The sequence below is a fragment of the Rattus rattus genome, chromosome 1 (assembly GCF_011064425.1).
Source record: "Rattus rattus isolate New Zealand chromosome 1, Rrattus_CSIRO_v1, whole genome shotgun sequence".
Classification (NCBI taxonomy): Eukaryota; Metazoa; Chordata; class Mammalia; order Rodentia; family Muridae; genus Rattus; species Rattus rattus.
The window spans coordinates 33587202-33602602 of NC_046154.1; the positions used below are offsets into that span (position 1 = coordinate 33587202).

The following is a 15401-nucleotide window of genomic DNA, read 5'->3' on the forward strand; positions in this document are numbered from 1 at the left end:
TGCCTACTCTAGGCAGAGAAATGAAAACATTGTCCATATGCTCCTGTTATTCATAATTCACCAAAACTGCATGAAACCCAAGAGTCCACTAATTGGGACTGGAGATATGGCTGGGCAGTTAAGAGCATTCGCTGCTCTTCTGGAGGATCTGAATCCAGTTCCCAGCACGTGAATCAGGTAGCTAACAACCACTTGCATCTCCAGGTCCAAGGAATGAGTGGGCACCCCGGTACACATGCCATCCACTCTTACATACATACATACCTAATTCATGGGTGAATGGATAAACGTGTTATCAGAGAATACTGTTCAGCAGTGAGGGAATGCTCTAAGGAACCACGAAAGCATCATGCTCCATAGAGACGGAAGGGGCTGGTATAACGCTTCAGTGGCTATCTTCCAGAACGCCCAGGTTTGGTTCCCAGCACTCGCATGTCACCTTACAATGATCCATGACTCCAGTTCCAGGGGACACGTTACCTTCTCCTAACCTCCATGGGCATCAAGCATCGCATGGTGCACCATACATACACACAGGTAAAACACGCGTACACATAAAAATAAATCTTTAAGAAACACAAAATAAAGAGTGCATAAAACATTTAAGATGAAAGAAAGAAGGCACAGGGTGGACACAACTGTCCACTTGAGTGCCTCAGGCAAGAAGTTAAGCCTGAGACCAGCCAGAACAGCATATAAAGACTCCATCGAAAAGAATCGAAAACAATCAAAAAGTGTTTGTTCAGGCTGGAGAGATGGCTCAGCGGTTAAGAGCACTGACTGCTCTTCCGAAGGCCGAGTTCAATTCCCAACAACCACATGGTGGCTCACAACCATCTGTAATGGGATCCGATGTCCTCTTCTGGTGTGTCTGAAGACAGCAACAGTGTACTCATACACATAAAGTAATAAATCTTAAAATCATGGCTTTCAGTGGTTGCACTAAAAGAAAACAAAGTGTTTGTTCAGACAAAATGCTGGGACAGGCAAATCCATGGAAAGGAAGGGAGTAGCTGCTTGTGATAAGACTCAGGCTCTTGCTTCCTCTTGTTCTCTCTCGCTCTTACCCTCTTCCCCCTTTCTCCCCTTTCTCCCCAGTCCCTTCCCCCCTTCTTTCCACTTGCTCATGCTCAGCCTCCGCTTTACTCTACTCCTCTCCTCTTCTATTTTTCTACTTCTCTCTTTCTCCCCTACTACCCTCTTAACTCCCCTCCCCATGCCTTCAATACACTCTATTCTATATTTAAAAAAAGAAGAAGAGACTCAGAATGTGCAGAAGGAACCCTTCCGGAAGTGGCAAGAGTTGTGCAATTCTATCAACTTTGCACTTAAAGTGAATGACTTGGTGGCATATAAATTATAACCCTAATAAGTCTCCTGTTTAGAAAGAATTGGGGACCTGGAGAGATTGACGAACACTGATTGCTCTTCCATGGGGAAGCGGGTCTATTCCCCCAACCATATGGCAGCTAAGAACTGGTGCCCTCTGATGCCAGTTCTGATGACCTCTTCTGGCCTCCATGAGTACTTCTTGCATGTCGTGTGCATCTGTACATCCAGGCAAAATAACTGTACATGTAAAATAAAAATAAATTAGCCAGCAAAGGCCAAGGGTAAGTGAGACCTTTAAAAAAAAAAAAAAAAAAAAAGAAAGAAAGAAATGGGCTGGGGAGATGGCTCAGTGGTTAAGAGAACCCGACTGCTCTTCCAGAGGTCCTGAGTTCAATTCCCAGCAACCACATGGTGGCTCACAACCATCTGTAAGGAGATCTGATGCCCTCTTCTGGTGTATCTGAAGACAGCTACAGTGTACTTACATATAATAAATGAATAAAAAAAAAAAAAAGAAATAAAGAAAAAGGGGCTGGAGAGAGGGCTCAGCAGTTAGGCTGCTTTTCCAGAGGTCGTGAGTTCAATTCCCCAGGAACTACATGATGGCTTACAACCATCTGTAATGGGATCTGATGCTCTGGTCTTGTGTGTCTGAAGACAGATATGCTGTACTCATATACATTACATAAAGAAATAAAAATTGGGCTGGAGAGATGGCTCAGTGGTTAAGAGCACTGACTGCTCTTCCAGAGGTCATGAGTTCAATTTCCCAGCAACCACATGGTGGCTCACAACCATCTGTAATGGGATCTGGTGCCCTCTTCTGGCCTGCAGTCACATAGGCAGGCAGAATGCTGTACATAAAATAAATAAATAAATCTTTAAAAAAAAATAAAAATTATTAAAAGGGATAAAAAAAAAAAAAAAAAGACTGGACTTGCTACTGTCCACTCAATAAGCTGGGCATCCCAGCACAACCCTGTAACCCTGGCGCCAAAGCTGGCAAACAGGAGGATAACTGGGGCTTGCTGGTTTCTAATCTAGCTAAGAAAACATAGTCGCCAGGAGAGATACTACCTCAAAGGAATAAGAGGAGAGAGAGTGCAACTGATGCCCAATGCTGATTTCTGTGTGTACATGTGCACACACACAGAGGCATGTACACATCCACACAGACACTCACACGCACGTCTCAAACAAAAAATAAGCGGATAAGCCTTGGTGATCTGGCATAGAAAGACAACTGTTCCGTCTTATTTTGTTACTTGAGTTAAAGTGTGTCTGTGTGTGTAGGTGCCAAGGCCAGGGCCTTAAAAGATGCTCTATCACTAAAACAATTCTCCAACCCCTTAACATTTTTTATACTCGAGATACAATATCCTGGGCTGGAGAGATGGCTCAGCAGCTAACAGCACTGACTGCTCTTCCAGAGGTCCTGAGTTCAATTCCCAGCAACACATGGTGGCTCATGATCATCTGCAACGGTATTTGGCGCCCTCTTCTGGTGTGTCTGAAGACAGTTACAGTGTACTCATACATAAAATAATTCTAAAGAAAAAAAAAAGATACAGCATCTTTTCTCCTTTTTCTTTCCTGTGCATGTGTTTTTTTTTTCTTTTTCCTGTTTCTTTTTTTCTTTTTCCCTTTTCTTTTCCTAGTCACTATGCAGCCAAAGATGTTCCTTCATTCCTGCCTCACCTCAAGTGCTAGGATTATAGGCATGTACCAAGCTTATACAAACTAACACGTTTTTCTGAATAAGTTTATATTGAGATAAACGAGGTGAGCAGATTTAAACCATGCTATTCTCCCTCAGCCTCAGGTCTGAAGCCTCCCTGGTAGCTAACTGCTATTCTGTGCTCACTCTGCACTGGGCTTTCCAATCAGTCACCAAGCTCTCCTCTTCCCTTCTGGCTGCTACTGTCTCATGATCTCCTGGCCCGATGCATGAGTGTTCTGATCAGCCTGTTCATTTTACCCTGCTAATCCATTATTCAGACACGGCTAGAATGATCTTTCTCACACTGACCCTCCAATGCCCCCGCTTCCACATTTCCAAGGGCTGCTCACCAGCAGGGTGAGGTCTGTTTACATTGGCATCTGACTTTTGACCACCCCAGCTCTGCCTTCCATTTTAGTAGCTTGGCACTTCCTCCATGAGAAATTATTTGTGCTTCCCCAAACCAGCCTATGTTTTTAGGTCTCTGGGCCTTTCCCCAGTTATCTTCGAGGCTTAGACTATTTTGCCTTAACAAGAGTTTATTGAGGGGCTGGAGAGATGGCTCAGCGGTTAAGAGCACTGACTGTTCTTCCAGAGGTCCTGAGTTCAATTCCCAGCAACCACATGGTGGCTCACAACCATCTGTAATGGGATCTGATGCCCTCTTCTGGTGTGTCTGAAGACAGCGACAGTGTAACCACATACATGAAATAAATAAATAACTCTTAAAAAAAAAAAAAAAAAAAAAAAAAGAGTTTATTGAACTTGTAGCAAAAGTTGGGAGTCCAGGAAGCTGGGAAAGCAAGGGCATAAGAGGCAGGTCCCCGGTTGGTGGAAGAAACAGAAAATGTAAACCTACAAACGTTTTATGTTGGGTATTCATAAAAATGTAGGGCAGTCGCTGAGAGGGTTCTGCTGCAGGGTGCTTACCGTCATCTTCCTACCTGAGTCTTGAGTCGTGTCCCCCCACCCCCACCCCCACATGGTGGAGAGAACGGACTCCCATAGTTGTCCTCTGACCTCTCCACTTTTGCTTGGCAAACAAGGCCAGCATGAGCTACAGAATGAGCTCCAGGACAGCCAGGGCTACACAGGGAAACCATCGCAAACAATCAAACAAAAAAACCCATTACAACACACACGCGCGCGCACACCACACACACACACGCCAACTTTTTTTTTTTTTTTTTTTTTTTGAGTGTGCTGGTTGGCTCACACCTTTCTGGAGGCTGAGGCAGGAGGATCAGCCTGGACTATACAATTAGACCCTACTCCTCACCCAGTAAAGGCCAGAGGTTGCCAGTATCTGGGTCTTCAGGTGATTGTCATTGCGAGCTTGGGCAGATGACTCCAGGAGTCTACCCCTCTGAGAAGGCCGGCCCAGTGTTGAGGGTGATTTCGGGAGGTACTACACTTTCACTGTTTCCTCTTGGCAGACCCCTCACCCCTCCACCCCTGCGGTCTCCGCCTCCAGAGACTGCCTCAACCACCCAGGCGCATACCTGCCGCCACAGTCCAACCGCAGAGCCAGCGGCCAGGCTTGGGCGTCCAGCAGGGGAGTGCTCCGCCCCATCGCCCCACTTCAGGGGACAGCCCTCCGGCTCACTCCCGCCCCCGCCAGTGAATCACGAGAGGCGGGGCCATGACCCATTCATGCTGGGAATCGGATCCAGATGTTCCCGCGGCGCGTGCAGCTGCATCCTTGCCTTTTTTGGCAAAAAAACGTGCGGCCCTGAGCGGATCCTGAGCCGCCCCCACTAATCCTTGGGAAGAGGGGGAAGGGGGTTGAGGGTCTGGGTCCAACTGGGGATCAGAACTCGGTGTTTCTATGTCGTGTTGAGGCAGGGCTGTTGGGGGTGGGAGATCTGTACCAGACCAAGAAACCCACTGCCACTCGGCTCGGTCTGGCACCTCTCCCAATCCCTCCCTCGCTTACAGAAGAAAGAGCCCTCCACCAGTAGTGGGGAGGCTGGCCAAGCTCAAGAGAGACCGGTGTGGCTGCCAGAGGGGATCCTCTTCCTGGGGAGAGAATCCCCACCCCACCCCACGGCCCGCCCACTAGGTTCACAAAAGCCTGACTCAGCCTTGGAACCTTCCTTCACCCTCTCGACAAATACACGGGGGCCTGTGTTCCCTCACACTGCTTTATTGCATTCTCTGGAAACAGGGTGAGCAACCTTCCTGCTGCCTATCTCCGGGCAACATGGAGCTGAAATAACATGGTACTCATAGGCTGAACAGCACCCTGAACCTTACAACCCTCTAACCAGGGAGCCCCTAATCTGCTATACATACGGATGCAGCCCAGAAATAGGGGTGGGATGGGGGTGAGGTCAAACCGGGGGTACAATCTACTTTTGAAGACTTCTTAGGCATCTGCAGGAAAACTAAAAATCTACCCTAGAAGTCTAGATTTAAAGAGGCCCATGCCTCTCAGGAGTCCATATTTGGAGGGATGGGGGTGCCAGAGCCTTGATGTGGGAAGGACTCATTTCTAGAGTCCAGACTTGGAGAATGGCTTAAATCATGGGCGTTTCACAAGAGCCCAGATTTCGGCTCAGGGAGTACCAGTGGGATATGTTAGGATTGGGTGACTGAATCTTGAAGTCTCCATGAGTGGGGAACTGGGGAGGCCCATTCTAGGGAGGGGCTGGGCCCCAGAAGTGGTTCAGAAAAGGAGCCATAGTCTTGAACCCTTGGTTTGAGGAAAGAGGAGTCAGGAGCCTGGGCTCAGGGGCCTGCTTGGCTGCAGCCCTGGCACAGAACTTGGTCTCCATCTGGTACAAAGCCTTGGCCCACCAGGGAGGTGGAGCAGCGGGCACAGGAAAAGCAGCTGTGGTGCCAATGTCGGTCTTCGAAGGACACGTACTTGCCTCCACCGAGTCCTGGAGGAAGGCTGGAGGTTAGCTCTGCAGGTCTGGGGACACTGCTGCCCCTCAGGCTCACCCAGTATCATCACATCTGCGCTCTTACCTGCGCCCTCGCTGCCGCTCCCACCTGTGATGGGGCGCTTGCAGCTGCTGCACTTGGGTGCAAAGAGTTCTCCAAAGCAGGCCACACAGTAGGGATCATCATCCCGGGATGTGAACTGCTGCCCTGCGAGGGGCGTCTGGCACCCAGTGCAGACCAGGCACTCTCGATGCCAGGGCTGATCGCGATATGTCACTCCGCCCTGGGTCAGCGTCTGTGGGGGCATCGTCCATCATCAGGGGAGTGAGGATTCCCACCCACAACAGAGCTTACCCTGAATTCACAGGCCCAGCCCCCACCTTGCTGCAGCGGGCACACCGAGGAGCAAATTTGTTCTCATAGCAAGGCACGCAGTAGTGAGCACCCTTGTCAGGCACGAAGGAGCGGGAGCCCAGTGGTTGCTCACAGCCACTGCACAGAAAGCAGTGTTCATGCCACGTCTGGCCTCCATACTCCAGCTTCCGGGACCCTGTGGGAAACAGGAATCCCACTTAGACTGTGGCCCAAACAAACTCTCTGAGGTCCACTCTGCCAACTCTTCTTCCCAAGCTGGCCCCACTGCGCCTGTAACCTGTCCCCATCGCTTCTGTAACCTAGCAGAGTTGCGTCCATGCACACCAAGCGAGACTGCTACCAGGCATATTACATACGCCAAACTCTCCCCCTCAAACTTACAAGATGGTACAGCACACGCTAAGCACACATGTTAAACCTCCATGTCTTTTTAACATACATCAAGCCTCTGTAAAATATATGTTGTTCTAGTACATGTTAAATAACCATTATCTACCAGAGCTCCCAGTTTAACACTCAGGCAAGGTCTCATTAACCAGGCTACTCTGCCTCCACAAAGTCCAATGCCCTAGGGAATGGCAGGTTCAGTACAGCCTAAGCCTTTGCATATTCTAGGTCTATCCTTCCCTACACATGCCAAATCCCCACACACTCATCAGGCATAGAAGTCACCATACACTGTAAGCCTACAGCTTGATCTCTGCACCCAAAACTTCAAAGCAGCAAGTCTGAGAATCTCAGGCTGCCAAACACGCGTGTCTTCACACACACACTGACGCCCGTGTGTGTGAGACACGTCAGCTGTTGTGCCTATGGTGAGTCCTAAGGGGTTCCCTAGGCCTACTGGTCCGATACACTTAGCCTCCAGCTTGTCAGTTTTGGTACCTGCCAAGTTGTCATGTGTAGAGAGAGCCGGGTGTGCTATTCCCTGTGTGCAATAAGCTCTCAAGAACATACATGTACGACAGTTCCACACAGGTTCCAGGATGTTCACATTCACGTACACATCCAGCATGTGTAGGTCTCTGCTCACATCAACCCCCACACATGTATGAGACAGGTAGACGAAAAGACCTTACTCAGATAGCAATTCCCAAAGCTGGGTAGAGGCCCTGGGACATACCGGGCATGACGGTCTCCCCACAGGCAGAGCACTGGGAAGAGAAGGCTGTACAGTAGCACTCATTACAGAGAAGCTCACTGTCCTGACAGGTGAAGGGTTCATCGGCAAGGGAACGCTGGCAGCGGCAGCAGCGGAAGCAGCCCTCGTGGAAGTGGCGATCCTCATAAAACAGTTCCTTCAGGGGGGAGACAAAGCGGGGGCGGGTTTATCTTTGGCCCTCTCCCACCCGTCTTCCCGGACTCTCACCCATTTGGTCCGGTCCTTACCCTTGAATCATGGCCGATGAGCTGCTGGCACTCGGCACAGGTGTTGGCGAAGGTGTTGTCGTAGCAGGGAACACAGTAGGGGCCGCTGTCTGTCTGGATGTATTTGCGGCCGTACAAGGACTCATTGCATTTTGCACAGTCAAATGCTTCACTCATGGTGGCGGTGCCCAGTGAGCCCTGTTAGGAAGATGGACAGAGTTTACTTAGAAGGACTGTAGCATAGTCCTGGATTAAAACAAAACAAAACAAAAAACCTCCTTGCATTCAAAAAAGAAAGGGGGCATAGGAGATGCTAGATGCAGGTGGAGATGGGGGAGGACCGCTCTGGGGACCCAGTGCACGCTAAGTGTATGCTCAAATCTTCCATGTTTATTTCTGTATTTGACTGCGAGAATAGGAAGGGGTCAGGAAAAAAAATCAGGAAGCAGAAGTTTTCTTATCTAGGCCCTGGCTGATCTGGGGGGAGGGGGCTTTTCCTGGGTCAGTGACTCATTTCCTGCCCTAGCCTGAGGTTTGCTTCCACTCTCTGGACTGTCCCTAGGGTGCCAAAGGCCAGGACAGAGGCCGCCAACCCTACTGCATATAGACAACACTCTCACCTCCTGACTCCCAGGATACGAATCATAGGGGCTAATTATCTAGACTCCCGGTCTGGGGGAGTTTTAGGTGGAATGAGCTGTTTTGTGTGCTCTCCCCCACCCCCAACTCCCTACCAATGCAGATGCAGGAAATCATGGACTGCTAGAGAGATGCTTGTCTGATGAATGGTGCACGTCGGTGTGAGAAGTTGGGCCTCCCCTCCCAGGGGAATCAGCCAAGCAGCAAGAACTTGAGAGGCTCCGCTTAGGTTCAGGCAGGAAGGAAACCCTGCAAGCTGGACAGCCAGACTTCCCCAGCCGGACCTCATCCTCATCCCTACCACCTCTGCTGTGTCTCTGGTCACACCAGCCCGGGCAATCTTGGCTGTGACATCTACTGCAGCTGTGGCAGCACGGAGGGCCAGATGTTAGCTTTTTGCCAACCAGAGGGAGAAAAAAGGGAAAAACCGAGATGCCCAGGGAGGCGGAAGGAAATGGAGACACACAGATAGGGCAGTGTCCTGCTCCTCCTGCCAGGTGCCCGTTCTAGCCCTGCAAAGTCCCCTGCATCTGGACAGGCTGCCTCTGCCTACCTTCCCTGGGTTCCCAGGGTTTGAGGCCAGAGTAGTGAAAGCTGAGAAGGTGGGAGCCCCTGGAGCCCCAGTGGGGTCCCTTCTTAACAGGGAGTAAGACAAGGGGAGTCCTGAGTGCTGTTGCTGCAGACACCCAGCCCCCCACCAAACCTCAGACACTTTCCATTTTCTCAGGAACAAAGCATGTTTGTGGGATGAGGTCACCCACACAGCTGCCTCTGGAACAGGAGCATGAAGGATGGGGGGGCAGGGAAATGGGGTTCCCGGTCTCTTCTGCTGGCCAATTCCAGTCTCCCTGGCCCCAAAGTCAGAGTTCCCCTGCTCCACCCTGCTCCATTATGAAGCAAGCTTTCAAAGGGCTGGACAGTGAGGAAGATCCCCCAGGACCCACAGGAAGGGGGATGGTGTCATTGTTGCACAGGAGACTGGAGGAAGTTAAAGGGGGGTGCGCAAAGGATCCTACCAACCCCCTTCTCCATGGCTGCCCTGGCTTAAGATGAAGGAAAGGCATTCCCCGCCCTCCCAACACACACACACACACACACACCCCTCTCAGCAAGTACAGGAAATTCTCACCAAACACCTTGGTCTGCCTTGCCTTAGAGTTCAGACTTCAGGCAACAACAGATGTCCCAAGCCTTGAAGGGCCCACCTCTTTGTGGCTTATGAGTTTGAACTTTCCCTTCCACAAGGTGGGAGAACACCTGGTTCACACCCAAAGCAGGACGCACCAAAGCTTTGGACAGACCAAAGCTGAAGTCTTCAAAGGGGAGAGTCCTCAGGTAGGGGTTACGCTAAAGGATGAAGAGAACCTCCTCTTCCCCCTCCCTTTCTCCCCCCACCGTCATTCAGGTCTTGGTCTCCTCTGGCCCAGCCTCTGAGGATCGCCTGGGCTGTTAGCCACAACAGCAAATACAGGTGGTCTGTGGCGTGAGTCCACTTGGGAGCCCTTCCTTCCGGGCTTGGCTCGCAGTAGCGGCAGCAGCTACCTTCCCAGGTCCAGGCTAGCCCTGGATCCACCCCCTCAGAGCCAGTCACCACAATGAGATGAGGCACCCCAAATAGGGCATGGGTGTGCCTTCTGCTTCCTTCCCAGAATCTCCCAATCCCTTAATCTATGTCTCTAACGAGGACAGAGTGAAGGGCACCACCAAGGCCCACTTGTCTTTTCCCCAGTCCCCCCCCACCCCACCCCCATCCCTGGCAAGGCTGGAGGACTAGAAAGGTGAGCTGGGAGATGGTTTGTATTCCTCGTAGCAGGTAGGGGGTGGGAGAGTGAGGGGGGTGAGGAGGTGAAGGGGATGGAGGAGTAGGGGGGTAGGAGGGGGGTAGATTAGAGGAGACAGTGGGTCTTCCAGATGACCCCAATCTGCTATGTCCACTAACACACATATCTCCATGCCTTACTAAACACACACACACACACACACACACACACACACACACACACACACACACACACACGCACACCCCAGTGAACTTCTGAGAGAAGAGTGGCAGCATATCTTTCCGTACGGTGTCCAGTGTATAACAGCTTGCTTGGGTCACAAAATATAAACCCGACTTGAAATCCTGTGACCTTGGGTACACAGTTTTCATGCCCCAAGACTGTCCATCTAGTTAAATGAGATACTATTACCTCCCTCTCCTAAGACAGCTGTTGAGTTTAAATGTGACAATCCCCAGAACAGCGTCTGGCCAGTCATAAGTCTGTAGCCTTATGTAAGTAAACGGTAGTCACTTGTATTTTTACTACAAGTCCCTCAACTCCTACTGGGGTCAGACGGTGGGTCTCAGGCAGGCCTGAAGCGGGAATTGGCCTGGGATGTGACCTCAGGAGTCTCAGGGAACCCCTGAGACCAGTCAGCAGGACACAGGAGGAGGGGGAACTTTAAAGACCTTACAGATGGGTAGTTCCCGGGGGCACACACTTGCTCGATGTCTTACACAATACATACCCCACGGTCACTACAAGCCGCACACCAAAAGGCAGGACAGAGTGTAGCTCCTTTAGAGCTCAGCACAAGACACTAGGGGCAGGCTAGGGGCATGGCCGAGACTGTTCAGCAATTGGAGCACAAGTGACCTATCCCTCAGTGGAGAGCTCTGCCTGGAAATGCTATGATAGTGGTGGAAGGGGCAGTCATGGGGGGAGGGGGGAACGGGAGATACGCTGGGGCTGGCTCTCCTCCCCAGCTGTCAACCTGCCATTGGAAGACACCCAGAAGTCTTTCCAATCACCCATGCCAACTGCTCAACCCTTTGGTATACCCCCCTTCCCCGCCTCCCGCTCCCCCACATATCCCAAATCCACGAGGACCCTGGCCAGACCCCACAGCTGTGACTCAGACTTAGAAAAGACCCCTCCCCCTTGACAAGAGACTTAGGGGAGAAATTAGAGCCCCCTCTAACCCTCCCTCTCCCTGTCCCCCAACCAGGCACCAATCCCAAACTCTCCACCGCCCCTCTTGCCCACAGGGCCTGGAAGTCAAAGCAGTTTAGGGAGAAGGGGATAAGGGAGCGGATCCAGCAGCTGCTCTGAGGACAGGAGAGGAACATTTCATTCACCCCAGAGTCCCCTAGGGCTGAGGCAGAGCGTCCAAGTTTGAGTTTAAAAATAAGTTGGCGCTGTCTTAGTGGCTGTACGGGGCTCTCTTTCTTCAGTTCAGCGTTACAGCCTCAGGTCCTCTGCCTCCTGGGGGATGGGCTGGCTAAGACTCAATTTCCCCCTAGCTTTGCCTCCACCCTTTCAGGCCTGGGGCAGCTGTCAGTGAACACACTAGGTGTCTCTCCTCAGTGAACTCTAGCCTCCACTCCGTACCTCTCGGTACCCTTGGGCTGCTGTCTTTGTGTTGGGGTGAAGGTGTTCCTGTATCTCTGGAACTGTGTCCCAGTGGGGCCTCCACTCTGAGGATCTCTGTCCCTGTGCATCCAAGTCTTGGTCTCTCAGCGTCTCAGTGTCTCTCACCTGAGAGTCTCTTTAGGCCTCAGGGAGGCAGATTTAGCCATAGTCTAACAAGCTCCAGCCTCGGGGCCTTCCAAGGCCCTGGGAAGGGCGCTAGCAATGAGTTCCCTGGGGTCATACATTTTGCTTCTTAAATTGCTCCACAGAACCCGGGTCCCCGGCAGCGCCTCGAGAAGTTTATCCGGCCATTCTCAGCCACCACTGGTGTGGTCCGGGTAGCCTCCTGGGGCGCGCGCCCTTGCCTGTTCTACCAGACTCCTTAAGAGCCTCAGTTTCTCCAACCCTGCTACCTCCAAAGCTTTTCTAGTTCAAACTTGGTCCCAACCCCCTGCAACTCGGGCGGTCCCCGCCCGACCGAGGCGCAGAGCGCTGGGGTCCGTGCAGGCGCGCGGGATCCCGTGTTCGAGATGTCCCAGCAGAGGACAGGGGTGGGGGCCCGGGCGCCAACCCTGGTCCGAACGCAGCGCGGAAACAGGGGCTGGAAGCTGGGGCGGGGGGACTCTCACCTCGAAGCGGGCGCGGGAGCTTGGGCGCGAGCGGCGTGGGTGGGGCGGGAGCCGATCTCCCGGCGGCTCCTACCTGCGGGCCGGGCCGAGGGGGCCGAGAGAGCCGCGGCGAGGTAGCCTGCTGCGACAGACTGTGTGGGCGAGTGGGCGCGCGGCCCTAAGCCTCCGAGGAAGTGCGCCGGCCCGCCCCGCCCGGACCCCGCCCCCGGGCCCCCAACCCGCCCGCGGGGGCAAGACCCCGCCCCCTCCTGCCTGCCGCGAGCCCAGCCCAGGCGAATCTGGCGCTCTGACCTTCTCGACCACTCCTTGCTCGCCCCCTGCAGCCTGACCCGCCCTCTACGCCCCTCCGACCCCGGGGGATTTCTGGAAGCGACCCCAGGCCAGGGATACCGGGCTTCCAGGATTTAGCTAGAGTCCATCTGGGGACCAGACCCCCTCCTCTTTTCCCTCTAGCTCATCCCCAGATGTTACACTAAACCTTAGCTTGGGAAGAGGCCTTAATCCAGCCTGCTGGAGGCGTGGTTTTGATTCTGATTTACCAGTGGAGATCAAGGGTTTGTGGTTTTTTTTTTTCTAGAAACTTGGGTTAAAGAGAGAGAGCCTCTATCCTCCTCAATTTCAAAGGATTTTTATTCTATAAGCGAGTGGCGAAAGCCCAGGCAACAGCCTCCCCAATTTCAGCTGTGTCCTGGCACTGAGGTTTCAATAGTGCCCAGGAATAATTTTGACCTTTCAGGCTCAGGGAGACCCTAATCCTAGGTCCCATTGGCTTTGGGTTTCTTGAGAGGGTGTGTGAACAATGTGAGTGGTTGGGTTGGTGTAGGCAGGGGTGGTTAAGAAGAGAGGGAACTTGTGTAGTTTCTGACCCTCCAGCTTCTACCCTAGTTCGGGAAGGGAGGACTGGCGCCTGCCAGGGACATGAGGTCCATCCAGGTCCTTGAGGCCAACCCCCCTGGGATCCTCAGGCTTGTCACTAGAAATAAATAGCCTTGATCTGGAGGGCGGGGGTGGGGTGGGGAAGCTCTGTTGTGCTGTTTGCAAAACAAGAGACAACAAACTAACCCTGGTAATAACCTTTGCATCTCCGTGATGATTCAGATGCCCAGAGAGGCTTCCCTGATCCAAGGCTGCATCCAGCCAAGGTAGTTTGCGGGGATTAAGAGCCTTCAAGGCTGGTGAGGATCGTTCTGTACATAGGGTCTGGTTCCTAGGTCCTAAAACAAATCACCAGGCCAGGTTTCCTTTTTTTTTTTTTTTTTTTTTCTTTTTTTCGGAGCTGGGGATCGAACCCAGGGCCTTGGGCTTCCTAGGCAAGCACTCTACCTCTGAGCTAAATCCCCAACCCCCAGGTTTCCTTTTAAAGTTAAAGAATTGCTTCAATGTTGTTGATTTTTTTTTTCTTTTCTTCCCAGAGCTGGGGACCGAACCCAGGGCCTTGCGCTTGCTAGGCAAACGCTCTACCACTGAGCTAAATCCCCAACCACAATGCTGTTGATTCTTAAATTGCAAATGCCACGAGAGCAGAGGTTGGGTCGGGTTTTTTTGTTTTGTTTTGTTTTGTTTTTGTTTCTGTTGTTGTTGTTCACTACCGCATTCCCAGTATCTACTCCAGTGTTTGACCTGCAGTAAATGAGGAAAGAATGTCACACACTGCTTTCATTTAGACCCCCCTGCTACTCCCTGCCAGCCACCTGCTATCAGGAGTCTAGCCAGTGAATAGAGAGTCTAAGGGTGGGCCCTTCCTCTGGGACTTGTCTCTCAGGTCTAGGGAACTCTAAATGTACAGGAATGCAGGAAACACCATCGTTCCTGGTTGGAGCAGACAGCAGGGGTCTGTCTGTCTGTCCTGACATGAAGTGAGGACAATGGTGGGAAAGTGCGCTGGCTAGTTTTATGTCAACTTGACACAAGCTAGAGTCTTTGAGAGGAGGAAACCTCAACTGAGAAAAGGCTTCCATAAGATCAGGCTGTATGAAAGCCTGTAGGGCATTTTTCTTTTTCTTTTTCTTTTTTTTTTTTTCTCTTTTTTCTTTTTTTTCGGAGCTGGGGACCGAACCCAGGGCCTTGCGCTTGCTAGGCAAGTCCTCTACGACTGAGCTAAATCCCCAACCCTAGGCATTTTTCTAATTAGTGATTGATGGGGGAACACCCAGTCCAGTGCCATTTCAGGTGATGCCATCCCTGGGCTGGTGGTCCTGGATTCCGTAAGAAAGTAGGCTGAGCAAGCCATGAGGAGCAAGCCAGTGAGCAGCATCCCTCCATGGCCTCTGCATCGACTCCTGCCTCCAGGTTCCTGCCCTGTTTAAGTTCCTGTCCTCACGTCCTTCAAGGATGCACTGTGATGTTGAAGTATAAGTCAAATAAACTGTTTCCTCCCCAACTTGCCTTTTGGTCACAGTGTTTCCTCATGGCAGTAGAAACCCTAACTAGGACTGAGCCCTGAGGTATGAGTGAGCAGTAAAGGTACTTCATCCTCCGATCTTTCATCTTGTTTTTATGGCTTGAAGTGCTACTGAAGGGCTTTACCAAGATCCCAGACTCTGTGAACTCTCAGTGCGCACCACTCCCTAAGCACTTTAAATACACGAACTCACGTAATTATCCAATAAACATATATATGTACATATATAGCATATATGTGGGTGGTTTGTGTGCGTATGTGTGTGTGTGTGTTCACATGTGTGTGCTAGTGCTAGTGTACCTGTGTGCTTGTGTCAGAGGTCAGAGGACAACTCTCTGGAGTCAGTTCTCTTTAAAAATAGAATTAGGGGGGCTAGAGAGATAGTTTGTTGCATGAGCCTGCTTGCTGTTAGTTTTCTAACGCCGTAACCAAAAGCAAGCTAGAGAGTCAACGGTTTATTTCAGCTTACAATTCCACATAGCAGCATCATCAAGGGAAGTCAGGGCAGGAACTCCAGCAGGGACGGAACCTGGAGGTAAAACCATGCCAGAGCCAGGGCTGGAGAGATGGTTCAGTGGTTAAGAGCACTGGTTGCTCTTCCAGAGGTCCTGAGTTCAATTTCCAGCAACCTCATGGTGGCTCACAATCATCTG

At 51.6% G+C, this 15401-nt stretch overlaps 1 protein-coding gene across 2 annotated transcripts; it reads right to left on the bottom strand.

Annotated features, from left to right (window-relative positions):
* Positions 1-5177: 5177 nt before the first annotated feature.
* On the bottom strand, positions 5178-12825 carry Fhl3 (four and a half LIM domains 3). 2 transcript variants are annotated; one of them, XM_032898447.1, is made up of 6 exons: positions 12421-12825; positions 7706-7882; positions 7440-7614; positions 6322-6491; positions 6026-6236; positions 5178-5937 (listed from the first exon to the last, which is right to left on the bottom strand). In XM_032898447.1, exons 2-6 carry the CDS (start codon positions 7859-7861, stop codon positions 5783-5785), a joined length of 867 nt encoding a protein of 288 aa, XP_032754338.1. In that variant the 5' UTR covers positions 7862-7882; positions 12421-12825; the 3' UTR covers positions 5178-5782. The 2 variants fall into 2 exon arrangements, with proteins under 2 accessions (XP_032754338.1, XP_032754332.1); XM_032898441.1 differs by having other exon boundaries at positions 12348-12824.
* Between the last annotated feature and the right edge of the window lie 2576 nt (positions 12826-15401).